Raw genomic sequence first — 16,918 nt, 5'->3', positions numbered from 1 at the left:
ACAGAGAAATGAGAAAAGCAAAAAAAAAATTTATACTGCCAGTGAATTTAAATGAACTATACATGAGACCAAGGAGGGCGGCATGCAGACCCACATTATTAAAATTTGAAATTAATTCCCAACCTTCCTGAGGAGAATAGCTATAGGTTAAATGATAATGATGGCAATAATAACACATTTATACTCTGCCTTATGGCTTACACGTAAATTATCTCTTTGACTTCTCTCTAAGATCCTCTGTGGTAGATGGCTATTCCCATTTTTCAGTTAAGGAAACTGAAGCTCAGGGAGGGGTTAAGATAGTAGCCCAAATTCACACAGCTAGTAAGTAGCAGCACTGAAGCTTCAATTCACATCCTTGCCTTTGATTCACACTATGTGCTTTCTCTGCTTTATCCCACCACCCAGTGGTATTCTTGCATTACAGTGTAAGGAGAGTGTGCGAAGGGCAGACAAAAAGCACATTGCCTAATGCAAAACCACCAGGAGCAGCTTACATTGGCAGAGAAGCTGCGGCAGTCACCCCTGGAAACAGCAGCCTGGTACCTCGCCATCCGCTCCTTCAAGGACACCACCTCCTGGAGGTCTGACACACCTTCGCTCTGTGCAGCACTGTCTTCTGCAAACCCACTGGCAGGCTTATTAGGGCCAACGGTCACTGCAAACAAATGTAGCACGCTCAAATAGGTGTTTCAGGCTTTGAAAAGAAAATACCATCACCTTATGAACAGTAAAGGCATTTAAAATATCTGCTCTCATAAAGCAGACTGCATCATTTCACAACACTGTATTTGCAATGTTCCACAGTCTCCCTCTTTTCTTCAGGCTTTCAAGCAAAGCTACAAAATGCCTCTACAGAAGCATATGCTTATGAGAACATCAAACAAAAATATTGTCTCTCCTCCTACTCCTGTGATTATTCTGATGAAAGACAGTGATTTATTAAGAGCTTCATGATGTTAATAATGAACATTCCTGAGGCACCGTGGGTTGAATTTAGGTTAAATGCAGTAAGAGCATTTTCTCATTTGCTTCTCTTGTTTAACAACCTCATGAGGTAGGTGCTATTATTTTCTAAAATTTATAGATAAGAAAATGGAGAGTCACAGTGGTTAAAAAAACTTTCCCATGATCACACAATTACTTAGAGGCAGATGTGATGGGTGGACCAAATCTTTAGAATGTCTAAAAATTGCTCTTTGCTTGTCTCCCCACCCCTAACACTCAGGAGATGGATCTAGCCAAAATAAGTGATTGCCATGAGAATTATAGACTGTGGATTTATTTCCTTTATTCATAGAGACCTGTAATACATGAGAAAGAAATAATAGTACTTTAGAAAAAGCTTTGTCAGTCACCCATTTCAGATGGCCTGATATTTCCCCATTTAAGCCATCTACTTGACAAAAATACAGGGTAACAGGAATTACATATTTGGAAACAGAGCAAAAGACTGATTGCATGATCACAGAATAACAGTTGTTAGAAACAGAAAGGTCCTAAATATCATATAGTCTTACCTAATCTAACAAGCTCCTTTTTGGCATAGGAAAACATGTCTAAATGTTTCCTTATGTGAAAGGAAGACAAGGGCCCTCCGTGGTTATGTGATTCTCCACGGTTTTTTAGTTATATGTGCCAGAGCTGGTCTCAAAATTAGATTTTCGTATTTAATCTAGTGTTCTTTGTTTGATGGTTTACTATTCACTGTTAAAGAACTCTAATTCCAAAATCATTGCAAGGGTTTTTTCTGGGACCAATCAGTGTATATATACGTACACATATACACATGCATATGCATGGATGCATATATATTCATTACTCATTCATGCACCTCCTGCCTTTCATCTTAGGGCTGGTATTTTCTGGAGGTCGTAGAACAGGGCTCATTGGTATACTTTATTTGGATTGGTTTGATTTCATCACTGTAGACCATGGCCCAAACAATCCCAGGTAACAGATAACCAAGCTGTTTCTTTTCTTTTCTATTCTTCATACCTCCTCCCCCAGCTCCCACATTGAACCATCTTATAGAATCCTTTTGGTTAAGGTTTATGTATACAATAGCAGTTGAGAGCAACCTATGTGATCAGAAAAAATTAAAAATCATTTGTGTTTTGGCTCCCTGAGTATCTGGTTTTCCACAGAGACTTCTTACTCAAGTAAACATTTTCATATATTTCAGTTAAAATTGTAAATATGTTTTACTTAAAATGCTTTCAAAAATACAAAATATACAGGAATACAAAGTTGTGATTATGAATGCTATGATTGTACAACACTGATTTGTTCATAACAAATGTCAGTTAGTTTTGAAATTCACCTGTCATTCAAAACCTCACATTCATACAAAAGTACATTCCTTCAGTTGATTCCGATAAGAAGACATTCTCCCATACCACATGATAAAGAAAATACATCTCTATTTTCCCCTGTGGATTATCTATCTGCACAGACGAATTCAGTTTATATTCAACTGTACTATTACTTTGTTGTGAATGATTACTATATAGATTTTATTGAACATGACTCCCTAAAGTTTTTCCACATTAACACCCAAATTTCATTTTGTGTATTATTCATAAAAGATGTCATTCTTTTATTTATCTTAACAGAAAGTCACAGTTTATTTTTGCTAAAATTTACAGATGGTATTTACTTTTCAAATATTTGAGTTTTATCATTTTCATCCTACTGCGAAATGCCCAAGACTAATGGTCAGGAAATCAGTGACCTGATTATTAAGAAATTTGTATTCCATTGCCTTATGGCCTTTCATTTGGATCACAGACAAGACACTACATTTTAATCTCTCCATTTCTCCTTCCTGTCTGTAACTTTGCCCACACAGGTAGTCATGGAGTAGAAAACTTACTTGAGTTAACAAACCGTGTCCATATTGTTTCCTAACCTTCTAAGTTAATACCTATCAATTTCTTCATCTGAAAAACAAGGTGATGCTTCCTGCCCAGTGTACTATAAGGCAGTGTATCCGTCTGCTCCTATCTTGAAACTGATGACACTGGATGTAACTTTTTAAGGTTGAAAAGACAGCTTCTTTCCTAGGGATAAGTGAGGAAAAAAACAGGGACATTTGTCCCCTGATCTCCTACTGTGCTATTTCAGAAGGCTTGAATGCAATTGAGATTGGAGAACAGTGTAAAATGAGTTTAGGGAACCTTTAAAGAGAGAGGTGACAAAGAAGAATAAAGATGCTCTTGTCACAAAACACCTATGGAAAAATAGGGGGAAATTTGCATACCTGTAAGTATGTAAATCAGACTATGTAAGAACATGCCTTAAGGCTAAAGTGGCCTGTGAAAAAGGAAGGGAAAAAACAAACTCTTCAAATGACTATTTCTGTTAGAAGGCATTATAAATACTAAGATCACAAAATCATTGTACTAGAAGTGACTTGTCTCTGGGGCTTAGTGGTAATTCATTGTGCAGATGAGTATGAAAATCCAAAGAAGTTCAGTGAATTCTCCCAAATCTCCAGAGTTAATGGCATAGCTGGACATAGACTCCATTGCACCCTAAATATTGAACGTTTTCTTTTGTTTGCTGATGAGAAAATAATTGCTAATCTACCCCAAATGTTCATTCTTTGCATAATAGAATAAATCCTATAAAGCAGAAAGAACATATAATAAGTAAGCACTTTGGAAGAAAACAAAACACAAAAAATTATGAGGTGTTACCATGAAAACTATAACACACCAAGGATAAGAATGTCTTTTATAAGAATTTTGAGGTTCTTAGGAAAAATACTTATGTTATTATTTTTTGTAATATACTACAGATAGATCCACTTTCTATTTTCTTAAATCACGAGACTTAAATCATGTGACTACAGATCTATTTTCTCGCTCTCCAAACATGCGCTTTTCCTCTGCAGTTTTTAAAAACAAAGTGACTAAATCAATCAACCAATAAAATTTGCCCAGTTACAGAACTTGTTATGTCTTCTTGAATTCTACTTTATATGGTAAGTCCGTGTTTAAAGCACTAAAAAAAAAGCAAAGTAGTACAATAGAAGATAGAATGCTCTTCCTTTCTTGACCAATTATTCACATGCCTGTAGTCAGTCACAGAAGGATGACCATGCATCCTTGGCATCCTATGCATCCTGTGTTTCCTTGGAGCAAAATAATAGCTTTAAGAAGTCAGATGTAGAAAACAATGAGAAATAGTCAATGTAATTAATACACTCTTCGATTTTCTTCTAATTTCACAGCTTCTATTATTAGGGAAAGAATTCTTAGAAATATGCACAGGCTAGTATTAACAGACATTTCAAAAGGGCCATTGTTACACTTATTATAAACCATTCTTCTAACCAGCTGTTCAGGAAATTTTAAATTTGGAATTCTGTGGTTTATAAAAGGATATGCTCACTCTTACAACATTAACAAATAACAAATCTATCTTCATTTCCCATTAAACAAATAATTGTCTAAAATCTGAAGTAACAAGTTATATATATAAACCTAAAATCTTCAAAGAGTAAGAACTTGGAGATAAAGGTCAATGGTTTGATACATAGTGCTGGGATCAGTGTGTTGCTCAAAAATATGGTCAAAGTCAGAAAAATGTCTATTCAGAAATACCCAATGTGGCACAGTTCTCAAAGCCAAGTGCTTTGTCATGATCTTATTTCTAAAGCAAGATTCCATCTCAGCACATTTTCTAAATGTAATATTTCTTCTTCCTGCAAAATATGAGAGGTACATTCCTAAACTGTAGTGGTGGATCAAGTTTTATGGAAAGGATGACCATGTTATGATACTATAATGGATATAATTGGATAAAGGATAGATATAAACACCAGATGCTTCAAAACTGGCTTGCACAAATACCGTTTAAATTTTTGTGAGTCACCTTATTTCTTTTCCCTTTTGCCTACCCAATGTGGGTTACGTGGAAGTCTGTAGAATAAAGTTTAAGATACTTTGACCTCTGTATTTCACTGACAGACCAGTTGCTGGTGTTATGAGACTCATATTAGCTGTGTCTGATTTATAGGAGGCACCTGGCTGAGATAAAATCAGAAGAAAAGAAAGCTGTCAGAGATGAGAAAAGAACCAGAGGTATTAAAGTGTTTAGAAGAATTAAAACACACACTGAAGGCAGTAAATAGAATAATATATGCTATAGCAATGTGAAAGGAGATGCCAGAGAAGAGAGAGCAAAATCCAAACCTTACAATTACAGCATTGCAGTGAGAGGCTGGGGGAGTAAGCAGAACATATCATATATATTTGAGGAAAAATTGCTGAAAATAAAAATTTGGGCATAGATTTAAATTATTTACCATAATCCAGAAATAAAATTAAGTTTAAAGCACCAATATAACAATAAATCCTTGTAAAACTTGAAATGTTTTACAAGGAGAGAGAAAAGTTCTACAATTATCTAGACGTGAAGTGTTTCTGTGATGAAAAAACAAAATTCAGACATCCTTAGATGCCCCCTTTATAACACTAAACACTAAAATCAATTAGAAAATTGGATACTGGTTACTGAAATTTTAGTTCTGTGAGCTCAAGTCTATATGAGTCCACTTTGGTACTCATGTGAGACATCAACACAAAGTCAAACACAGTCCATGTGACAAAAGTCAGTCAGAAAGAAAGGGTTTTACCATAGAATACCTAAACAAGAAGGTAGAAATAAGATCAGATATAACAGTCATGAAAATAAACACAGGTCAAACGCCATACCAAAAGACAAACAAATAAATCCAACCATATGCCGCTCACAGGAAATAAACCTAAAACAAGGTTTTAAACATTTAAAAAGAAAATATTGGGCAAAAATGTAACAGGCAAATATAAAATGAAGAACAGTCATCATGGCTATATTACTTTCGTGCAAAATAACATTAAAGACAAAGTGTACTAAATGAGATAGAGGGCCATTCAACAGATAGAAGATACTAATCCCACTGTGAAGCTGTAACCCTGTAGGCCTCTACATGCTGACTAGCATAGTACAACAACATATAAACACCATCAGTAATAAGAAAAAGGAGAGCTCTATGGGAATCTAATTGCTGTGGGTGACATTCACATATCTCCCTCCATCTTTGCCATATGAAATTTCAAAAGGAAATGATTTGCATTATATAATTAAGAAGGCTTATTTTAATATATTTACTCATTATCTTTAAACAACTATTGGTTATCTACAGTAAGCATATGATACATTTACAATGCACCTTTCAATCTAGTTGGAAAGAAAGGCAGGAAATTATAACCCAAGAGTTAATAGGTTTGTACCAGCTAAGTTGGGAGCCTATGGGAGAGGACATAATCCACTCAGGTGTATCAATAAGCAGGTGTCAGGGCAAGCATCCTCAGAAGGGGGACATCTGCCCTGAAACATGAAGGAGCTGGCCATGTGACTATGTGGAAGAACAAAAGGGAGGAGACAGCAGTATTACCAATGAATCATGTTGGGGAAACTGGGTAATGATTTTGTGGAAAGCATCAAACAGTTCCTCATGTCACAGCATGTTACAGAGTATTAGATGGAGTTAAGAGTTAGATGGTTTTTAAAAATGATAAAAAATCTTTAGAGAAGTAGCAAATGATTTCAGTTGGACTTTCTAAGAACAAAAAATTTAAAGTAAAAAATTTTTTAGTGGCTCAGTCGGTTAGGCGTCTGACTCTTGATTTAGCTCAGGTCACCAACTCATGGTTTGTGGGATCAAGCCCCCATGGGGCTCTGCACTGACAACATGAAGCCTGCTTGGGATTCTCTCCCTCTCTCTCTCTGACCCTCCCGGCTTCCACACGCTCTTTCTCTCTCAAAATAAATAAATAAACAAAAAAATCTTTTAAACAAAAATAATTATAAGACAAAAGGAAAAGTGGAGGGGCAATTGTAATAAATAAGCTAAAAGTATTACTTTTTTCAATAAAGTACACTGACAAGTCAGAAATAAAATTGTAGACATGATTGAAAATAAAGGCCTCAAAAGAATGATTCACAAATAAAAAATGATAGCAAATATGTATGAAATGGTTTCTACGTGTCAGACATTAATCCATTTAGTGCTCTCAACCACCCTATGAGGTAGAGACTATTTTTATTTTTTATCTCCGTTTTTCAGATAAGGAAACAGAGACACAGGAAGCTTGCAAAACTTGCTCAAGATAGGTGGCTGGTGAATTTCAGAGCTGGAAGGGGAAGCCAGGCAGTCTGGCTCTAGGTTCTGTGACTTTACAATCTGTGCTACTTCTCAAGAAATACACGCGTCCAAAAACCAAACCCAAACACTCACCTTCCCAGTAAACAGATGAAGCGAACTTCAAACAACAAGGAGACTGTTCTGTCATGAACTGACTCCTATTGCATATATAATAAAAACATATAGAAACTAGTCCCAGAGAGCTAACCCAGTATATAATTATGACTCAAAAGAAATTCCAAGTTTTAATAGTAATTTGAACTCTTAAGCAAATAAACAAGAAGATAATTTTTTTTTCTTTGCAATTTTCTAAAGCCAATCCAATAAATCTTTATTTAGTCCAAACTAAGAGCCAGGAAGAAAGTGAGCTGGTGGGCCACAAAGAAGCCCACAAAGCTGGTACAAACACAGATATCAGCTTCAATAAGGCAAACACACTTTCAGTGATGCATCAGTAGGCTTCCTGCTGTATTTTGGATGCATTATAAAGAAGTCAACTCTTTAGTACTTGGAAAATTGATTTAGAACTAAATTGGGAGAGTGATGAACTAACTTCTATCAAATCTAAACATATGATCTATAATCCAGCTCAGACTCGTGTACAGGATATCATACTGATGGACACAGCACAGGCTCACAGCCATTAGCATGAATAAGTTTTCTGTAATTCTCAATATTTGCATATCCCTCAGCTAATAATAAAATTCATCTCTTTTAAACATTCATATTGCTGCTGCCAAGTCAAATTTGTAATCAATTTGAGTTTTATATATTTTACCCTCATTTGAATATTATAAAACCAAGAAGTAGATGGAGAATAAAACGAAAGAGCAAATATACAGCACAATCTTGCATTAATTTATAGTTCTTAAAAAAATACATGGAGAGGAAGGGCAAGGAGTAAAATGAGTGAAAGTGTGTGCCATGACAGCACAAAAACTGTACTGTGGCATCCATCCAGTATATGAGCAGAGTGAACCAGATTCCATTTTTAAAACTAGCCTCCGTATGGTCCTATTCCCTCCAAATGCACTGTGTTGTTGTGTATACACTTGTCACCTTCCCCCAAATTTTTCATTCATTCGAGTTCATTTGATTACCATGCTTTATACATTAACAAAAACAGATAATCTCTCAGGGTAAGAAAAAGAATTAGTTCTTGCCTCCTTACTAACCCTTCCACCCTTCCCTAACCAGTACTCTCCCAGTTCACCAGATACTGTACATCCAGTTGCCTGTGAGAGGAAGAAGACAAGATTTAGCAATGTTGTAAAGCAAAATATTGGTCCTCCAACAATGTTCACATACTAATCCCCAGAATCTGTGAATGTGTTATTCTACATGGCAAAGGGGACTTTGTAGATGTGATTCAGTTAAGAGTTTTGAGATGGGGAGATTATCCTGGATTATCCAGATGGGTTCCACATAGTCCCAAGGGTTCTCATAAGTTAAAGAGAGAGGCAGGAAAGTCAGTCAGAAAGGAAAGGTGATGACAGAAGCAGAGGTAGGGTTGAGAGAGAGGGGTTGAGGGGGGCAGTGCAGATTGTACATTACTGGCTTTGAAAGCAGAGGACATGAGTTAATGAATGTCGGCAGCTTCTAGAGGCTGGAAAAGGCAAGAAAACAGATCCCCCCAACCCCCTGGACATTTTGGGAGGAGCTTGCCCCAGCCAACACCTTCACTTTGGCCCAGTGAAACCCATTTTGGGTTTTGGAGCTCCAGAACAATAATATAACAAATTTGTGCCATTGTAAATTACTACTTTTGTGGTAATTTGTTACAGCAGCAATAGGAAGCTAATGCAAGCATCCACTCTACACGTACATACACCTGTCCATGTCAGAATTTACTACATGGTAGATTCTTTCTAAACATCTTTATTTATTTATTTATTTTTTTAATTTGAGAGAGAGAGAGAGAGAGAGAGCGAGCGCACATGAATGGGGGAGAGTGCAGAGGGAGAGAGAGAATCCTAAGCAGGCTCCACGCTCAGTGTGGAGCCCAACGCAGGGCTCAATCCCATACCCCTGGAATCATGACCTGAGCTAAATCAAGAGTCAGATGCTCAACCAACTGAGCCACCCAGGCACCCCAGTAGATCCTTTTTAAGTCATATTTTAGTTCCAGGTCCCCCAAATCACACAGATTTATATACACAAACCACCTTGTGATAGAAACATCTTTGAAGTTATTCTTCATGTCCCAAAGAAGAAATGCCCATCTACTTATATATAAGACTAAGTTTAAATGTCCATTTAGATTTTAATCTCTCTGAGTAAAAGAACTGCCCTTTCTAATTGTAGTAATGTATTATCATATAGACTTGTCCTGTTTTGTGCAGCTCCTAGCATCTCACACGAAGTACTTCTGGTACTAAAGCAGTTAAGAACAAATAGAATTTAGTCAGAAATTAGATAATTATTAGTACAGTAATATTGCCAGTTTTGGGTATATTTGGACATTTAATCATATTGCTATTAAATATTTCAAATTAATTGCTTAGTGTAGTTAAAGAATTGCCCAGTTAAAAAATCAATAATTGAATAAAATGACTTAAATTTCTTTGAAATGGTCAAATTAGAACCATTAAATGCCTATCAATGGTGCATAGTTTTACAACTTATGTCTCATGTTAGACATTTCCCTAGCATAATCAAACGTATATTGCATTATAACAATGATAACTGCCTGTTAATGAGTATTGATTATGTGTTAAGCATTTTGCACGTATTCTTATACACCTACATTTTACATCTAATTCTTACAGCGACCATATCTGATCGGTGGTATTATTTCCATTCAATTGATGAAGAAAGTAACATTTAAAAGATAAAATCATCTAGTAAGTGGCTGAGCCTGGAATTGAGTTCAAGTATTCCTGAACTACCTGTTCAATTCTACACAGTCTCTCATGTAAATATTTTTAATTAAAATATAACATTTTATTATAAAATACATTTTAATTAAGGCTATGAATCCTTTCTGCTTCCTAAACATCTATACACAAACCCTTTCTAAACATTTATTTTAGTGCATGTAGGGATAAGTCAAGGGGAAACCAATAAAGTTGAATTTCTATGACTCTAATTGGTTCTTTTTTCATCCTTATAAGCTTGAGTTTAGAATTAGAAATCGAAGTAAATTCCTCAATTATATTTCTTTGGTCACTACAGAGATCAAACTTGAGATGGGGTTAGGTATCGATCCACACAAGCAGGGAAATGACAGACTTGACTACAAGGGAAGAGAAATGCAAAGCAAGGGCCACTGCTCTAATTTTCTCTTGATCAATTCTGCTCCAGGGCATGGCAGGTGGTGTCCTGCTTCCACCAGTGTCCTCTTGTTTGAATCTGCATCCCAAGTATACAATAAAAGTATCTGATAAACTCTCTTCCTAAGGCTTTAGTCATGCATTTAGTAAACATCTACCACCCATCTACCATGAGCCAAGCACAGCGCTCAAGGCTGGGCATGACCTAATCACCATTATATTCAGTCCTGCGCTACTTGAAGAGAGAAGAAAAGAAAAAAACCAGAGAGCTTCTCAGGAAATACAGTATTCTAAGAAGTGTTGATTTGGCCTTATCTCTAAAAACAGCAATACAACAGGTTGCATCATTTCAACATGCTGACTTCTGAATAAAACCAGCTCCCAGATGGCTCAGCCTGCTAAGGAAGCTGGCTTGACTGAAGACACACCAAATGTAGTTCTCTTTAGGTGGGGAATCTTGAGGAACTTGGTGGCACACACTCCACATCCCCACCCCCAAAACCATATTTGTTTATATGGAGATGACATAAGATGGATCAAGCTCAATCCTATTTGATGGGGTTAAAGAGCCACTTATAGCCCACCACAGGCTCAATTTCCCTTTAGATTTCCCCCACTTAACCTGGGCAGTGAGTAGCTCCTTCCACTGTGCTCTCCCACCACTTAAAAATTACACTTCGATTTGCATGACATTACATTTTAGTGTATCTTTCAAGTTCCTCTGCCTGCCATATCCCCGCCCACCCTCCCACCTCCCACTGGGCTTCTGTCACCTTCCACCAACATGCAAGTTCCCCCAGCACAGGACAGAGCTAAGTTAATTTTGTAAACCTGTTTTACTCCAGGTTCTGTCTTGGGCTCTTATCCAGCAGGAGGCAGACCCACACGCAGATCAACCATCCACTCTGGACCCAGGAGGCCCAATATTATTCTATCTCTGACATTCACTTTTGACTTTAAGCAAATTGCTTAACTTTTCTAAGCCTCTTTCTTCTTCCCTCTATCATGGGAATGATAACAGAACCTAGTGATTCCCTGTGAGGACTGAAGGAGATCTTATAAAGTAGTTTACATAGTATCTTGCACACAGTAAATAATAAATGGTCACTAGCTGCCAGTCACCCTAGGTGTTATTATATCTCCTGCATGCAATTATGCAGGTAATTTGAGCTGATACAAGTCTAAGAATAATAAAAGTTATGAAATCTCCCAAAGATCAAAGCTATAAGGAGAAAGGATAGGACTTGACTCTGATCCACCTAAATCTAAAGCCTTCTGTAAGGATATTCATTCCTCTTTATAAACCTGGTATCTACCATGTTTCCTGAAACAAAGAGAGCACAGTAAATCATGAAGGAATGGAACTACACGATGAGATTCAAGCAAAGAAGATGGCATAGCCCTACTCATATGGCCACAGGCATGGAGAAAACATGTAAAGGAGAAGAAATTACTAACTCAATGAATATGATATTCAAACTGTATCTTGACACTAGCTCATGAACTGGTTCACCAGCAAGCAACAAGGCAGTCCTCTGAAAATGTAAAGCTCATGAAAACCACCCTTGTATACAGATCAACTGTTTCCTCCCAAAAAAACATCCCCCACATTTTCCCCTCTTCTACGTAATTTAGGTAAAGTCATGAAACCATCAGTCAGTTATTTAACATTTTTCATTTCCCTATGCAACTTCTGAGCGGTTTGCATGGTGCAGTGAGCCATGGTCTGGACCAGCCAGGTGGTGAGGATGCAGCCACTCCCTGAGTCTCTGCTGCCCTGTGGCTGCCTGCTACAGGCAAGAAGGGTCTTGGATTTTTCTCACCTGTGACCCATTACACTGTTGCTCTGCTAGGTAACTTTGCCTTGCTATGTACCTCTACTAAATACCTCTACTAAGTACCTTTATTTAGGTGTTAAGTAATCCCTAAATAGAGGTGTTGCTATATTCATTTAATCTGAATGTAGGTATTCTTCCTACTTGAGTATTCCTTTTATTTAAATTGAATTCCATCCTTTTCTTCCGAAAGTCTCTATTGCAGAAAATCCCCAAATTTCATGTCATTCTACATTATTCCATGTCTGCTTGAGTTGCTACCTTTTTGATACAACTTTTCCTCACTATTTTCTAAAGTACTCCTTTTTTATTCCCACTGCTTCATTACTGCTTTTCCTTTTCACAAACTCCCTGTGATTACCCATCTCCAAATCTCCTTTACGTGTGGAACGTTTACTAGTGGGCAGTACCTTTGTGAAGAGAATATCTTCCATCTTCTTTCTGGTTGTTTTGTTTGTTTGTTTGTTTGTTTTAGTTAGGCTAGAACTTGAAAAATGGCAAGCAAATGTAATCACTTCTTAACCACAGAGAGATAGTCATCAAAGTCAGTCTGTGATTAGCAGCAAATGTGTGTGCCTCTGAAAGGCAGTGCAGGAACAGACTAGTTAACATGTCCATCAGCACCTCTAAAACTGTCAGGACCTCCAGATTACACAAAGTGACTTCATTCTGAGGTCAGAGCAATTTGTTGGTAGATGGAGATGAGTCATGCATACTAGCTTAGAATCTGTCTTCCCTAAAATGGTCCACTTTTTTCTCTCATTGGTTTTGTAAAAATCCATATGAAGCTAGTTCATGTATACTGAACTGTTTTGTTGAGTTCCAAGTATGTTGAGGGCACTCAACAGGTCAAAAAACGAGCCACAGTAATAAAATGGAGATGCTGAAACTTTACTAATTTGCAGCTTTGAGAAACATCCCGTGGTGTGCCCATCTTTAAGTGGTTTGTTTGTAGGAGGCAGAGGTAGGGAAGTTAATTACTTCCCGACTATGACTTTAAATCATTTCTGTGCTAGTTGCATTCTGGAACAGCCAGAGGTTTCTGGATCTGTTTTTAGGAATTCCCCGATACTTCGCCCTCTTTCTAACTCTCACCTCTCTTCTAAGGTTAGCATGTGACAAAGGATATTAAAAGAAAGCCCAAATCATCAAATTCTGACTCTCACCAATTTAGACAACTGATGCTATGGCAGCTTTTCTCCTACTAATCACCCTTTTCCTTTGAGTAATAAAATATATTTAAGCCTTTGTCTTACAGAAATTTAGTCTCCAAATTTACACCAACTCTTTTCAATGACCTTAAGGAAGTCTTTGTTTAAAAGTGCTTTCTCTGCCTAAGTCTACAAACTACAGTATCCTTTGAAATGTTATTTTTTCTTTTAAAACTAATGGCCAATAGGCTTGATCAAAAAAGGGAAACCACACTAATTCTACGTACTTTCTTTACTGAACATTATTTGGAAAAGCTAAGCAGTCGAGGGAAAAGAGAAAATGCTTCAATAATGTAACATACTGCTTGGTGAATAACTGACTCCTCTGGAAATAAATTCTGTCTTTCAGAGCAGTGATGTTCTTAGAAAAATTCCACTTTCTAAGAAAATGAATACTTTCAAAACGATGTGGGCTTTAATCATTTAACCTTGGGTAAGATGACAAAAATGCTAATGTTCAGCAGAAATGTTATGAATCTGGGGCACCTGGGTGGCTCAGTAGGTTAAGTGTGCAACTTCGGCTCAGGTCATCATCTCACAACTTGAGTTTGAGACTCACATCAGGCTCTGTGCTGACAGCTCAGAGCCTGGAGCCTGCTTTGGATTCTGTGTCTCTGTCTCTCTCTGCCCATCCCCGACTTGTGCTCTGTCTCTCTCTCTCAAAAATAAACATTAAAAAAAAAGAAATGTTATGAATCCATGTTTTTCTTACAAAAGCTATAGGTTCTACTAATGTGCTCTAAATTGAAAGGTAATTTGCCTCTTGTTCAAATGTTTGTATCGTAACAACTACTTTCTCATTACTGTCCCTATAATTGTAGGGGGCGCTAAAAATGCTCTATATATTTTGAACAGTCTTTTAAATATATAACAGGGATGTTCATAAAGAGTAATAATTTTAATGTATCAAAACTTTGAATCAGTCGGGTCCTGGGTTATTCTGTCACCAACAATTAACGTGCCCTACATGCCCTTTGCATATAAATGTGGACAGTAACTTCAAAAGAAAAAGATGATGTCAGTTTCCTAATGATATGCAGGTACTAGGGACAGTCCAAAGAGGGGAAGTAATTTAATAGTCTGCCCTGCTTAAGATACACATGAAGTACATAGTTAGTCAGTCTCATCATCCCTTAATTTATTTATACTTATTTATCTTTAAAAATTTGGCATTGGCATTTGTTTCTTTTCCCTTAGAATCAAAACCTAATCCTCTAAGTGCACCATAAGTGGAGGAACTCAATTTATGCTGCTTATTTCACTCTTGTTTTTAAAGGGTGAAGTGTAAAAATCACTCTTTAAATGTTATCCAGATTAAAACTTGCTCTTTTCTATGCACATTAAAACAGTAACAAAAAAAAAAAAAGACAGTAACATCTGTGAACAACAAAGAATTTAATTAAAACTTGCAAACAAAAGATTTCCTAGGCCAATGGTATTTTAGATCAAGTGTAAGAGAAGGTGAGAGGTGGGAAGTTGTGGGGAGTGAATTGTAAGAAGCAATTTTAAAATTATATATTGGGCCTCATTGTAAAATTCCATATGAAGCTTTAAATTGGATTAAGTTCCCCAGACTATTTCTTTTAGACACCAAAAGTCTTGGGCAGATGGACAAGTCATTTCAGCTTAGTGTGACCTGCCACTGTATTAGGACACCTCACCTGATAGGGAAGAACTCAGACTGTAAACTTAAGCAACCCCTTGCTTGTCAGCAATTGCTATTTTAAAAATTTTAGACATGTAACCACAACTGCAGGCCATCAACCACTGGCCAGGAGCTCAGCACCGGTTTCCATCTCTTAAGTCTTTTGTTTGCCTGCATAACCGTATCTACCATGATTTCAGTCAAAGTCTCTCTTAGCTTCATCAGTTTACAAAATGGCCATCACAAAGTGGCCAGAAATGCTCTTTATGTGCCCTTATTTGGGAGTAGGAGGAGTCTAAAGCATCTCTAAGAATGATCTGCTCGTGCTTTCCGTAATGATGAGTGGCAGAGCCTTTCCTAACATTCTTGCAGAAGTGGTTATTGCATTTTTATTATTATTTGGAACTAAAATTCCTAGATTCCCAAGACATAAATGGACAGTCGAGATGAAAACAGCTAACTGTTTGTTTTAACGTTTGACATCACAACGTATACACAGTGGATGACCATTAAGCATTTATCAAATGAACTTGTCTTGAAATAATAGTGCAAGATCCAGTGTCCATCTTTCGATAGTTCCTGTTGACAGATTTTGTTACTTTCTCTCTTTTACTTCTTTTTAAAGAGTAGAAAACAAGTTCCCAATTCTGCAACAGAAGATATTTAAGCAGCCTGGAGATGTGAAAGTTGGGATTACAGCTTCCAGGAGGGAACAAAAATAAACTTCTTGCCTGTGAACCCGTGAGTCTCCCACAATGAAATCCAGCTCATCACCAAAACTGCTCCTCAGGACACCGCATGAACAAGTGAAAATTAGAACTGCACAAGAATGTTTGCTTGGAAAGTAAAACCAGTCAACTTTGGGCTTTCTGCCAAATTCAATTTCTGCCAGGAATTCTTCTGTTATTACATATCTGCAGAAAGCAATTAGAAAAATATTATAGCTAAAAAATTCCAGATATATTTATGTCTCCATCGCAGTTCAGTCCAGAAGAAAAGAACTAACCTTCTCACGCCAGAGGGCTAAGAGCAGGATTACAGACAGAACACGCAGACACTGATGCACACTCACATTTTTCCTTGGAGGAACATCTAATCACAAGTGGTATCCTATTTGCTTTCTGAGATCTAGGAGAAGGACCTCAGTAGGTATTCAGGGTGTCCCAGTGCACTTCTGAGATGGAAGGTTGCCAAGAAAAGCAGATGTGACAGAAAGCCCTACGTCTCATTCACCAGCAGTGCAGGGCCTGAGGAAAACGTCATAAACCTCACCAAGCCTGACACTTGCCATTACAGAAAGTATCTCAGAAGGAGGAATTAAAAATGTTGATGCTTTGCAGCATGCTCTGCCTTATTCTTTATAAACTGAGCATGGAGTGGTGAGTAGCTTAGACCAGACGCATCTGCTCTATCATTTTCAGTCTCCTGAAAAATTCCTGACACCCAACCATATCTAGTTTCCTGGGCTCCATCCCCAGTCTTCTGTTTTTGTCTCACCACACACACTCCATCAGCTCTCGGCTTCATCTCTGTTACACCCAGGGCATATCTCTGGTGACTATCTAAGCCCTAATTTTATGTTGTTAAGCATTTTAAAATTCAACATAGCCCTTTTCTAAAAAGCATTACTCACAAACCTGTTTCTATTCTCAAATTTTCCAGATGTATATTAGAATAGAGAACATCTGGGGTTCTCGGGAATAATGGTAAATGTGATAAGGAGTCAATATTTATACATTATATATTATGTATTATATATT

General features: G+C 37.1%; 1 protein-coding gene across 2 annotated transcripts in view; it reads right to left on the bottom strand.

Moving 5' to 3' along the window:
* Window positions 1-16,918, bottom strand: part of XIRP2 (xin actin binding repeat containing 2) — a 317,696-nt gene that overhangs the window by 49,382 nt on the left and 251,396 nt on the right. For both annotated transcript variants that reach the window (XM_007074620.3, XM_042997292.1), the window contains exon 3: window positions 498-658. In XM_007074620.3, coding sequence (XP_007074682.2) covers window positions 498-658 — 161 coding nt within the window. The remainder of the gene's footprint in view (window positions 1-497; window positions 659-16,918) is intronic.

The sequence above is a fragment of the Panthera tigris genome, chromosome C1 (assembly GCF_018350195.1).
Source record: "Panthera tigris isolate Pti1 chromosome C1, P.tigris_Pti1_mat1.1, whole genome shotgun sequence".
In the NCBI taxonomy this organism is placed as follows: domain Eukaryota; kingdom Metazoa; phylum Chordata; class Mammalia; order Carnivora; family Felidae; genus Panthera; species Panthera tigris.
This window is presented reverse-complemented; position numbering and strand designations above follow the sequence as displayed.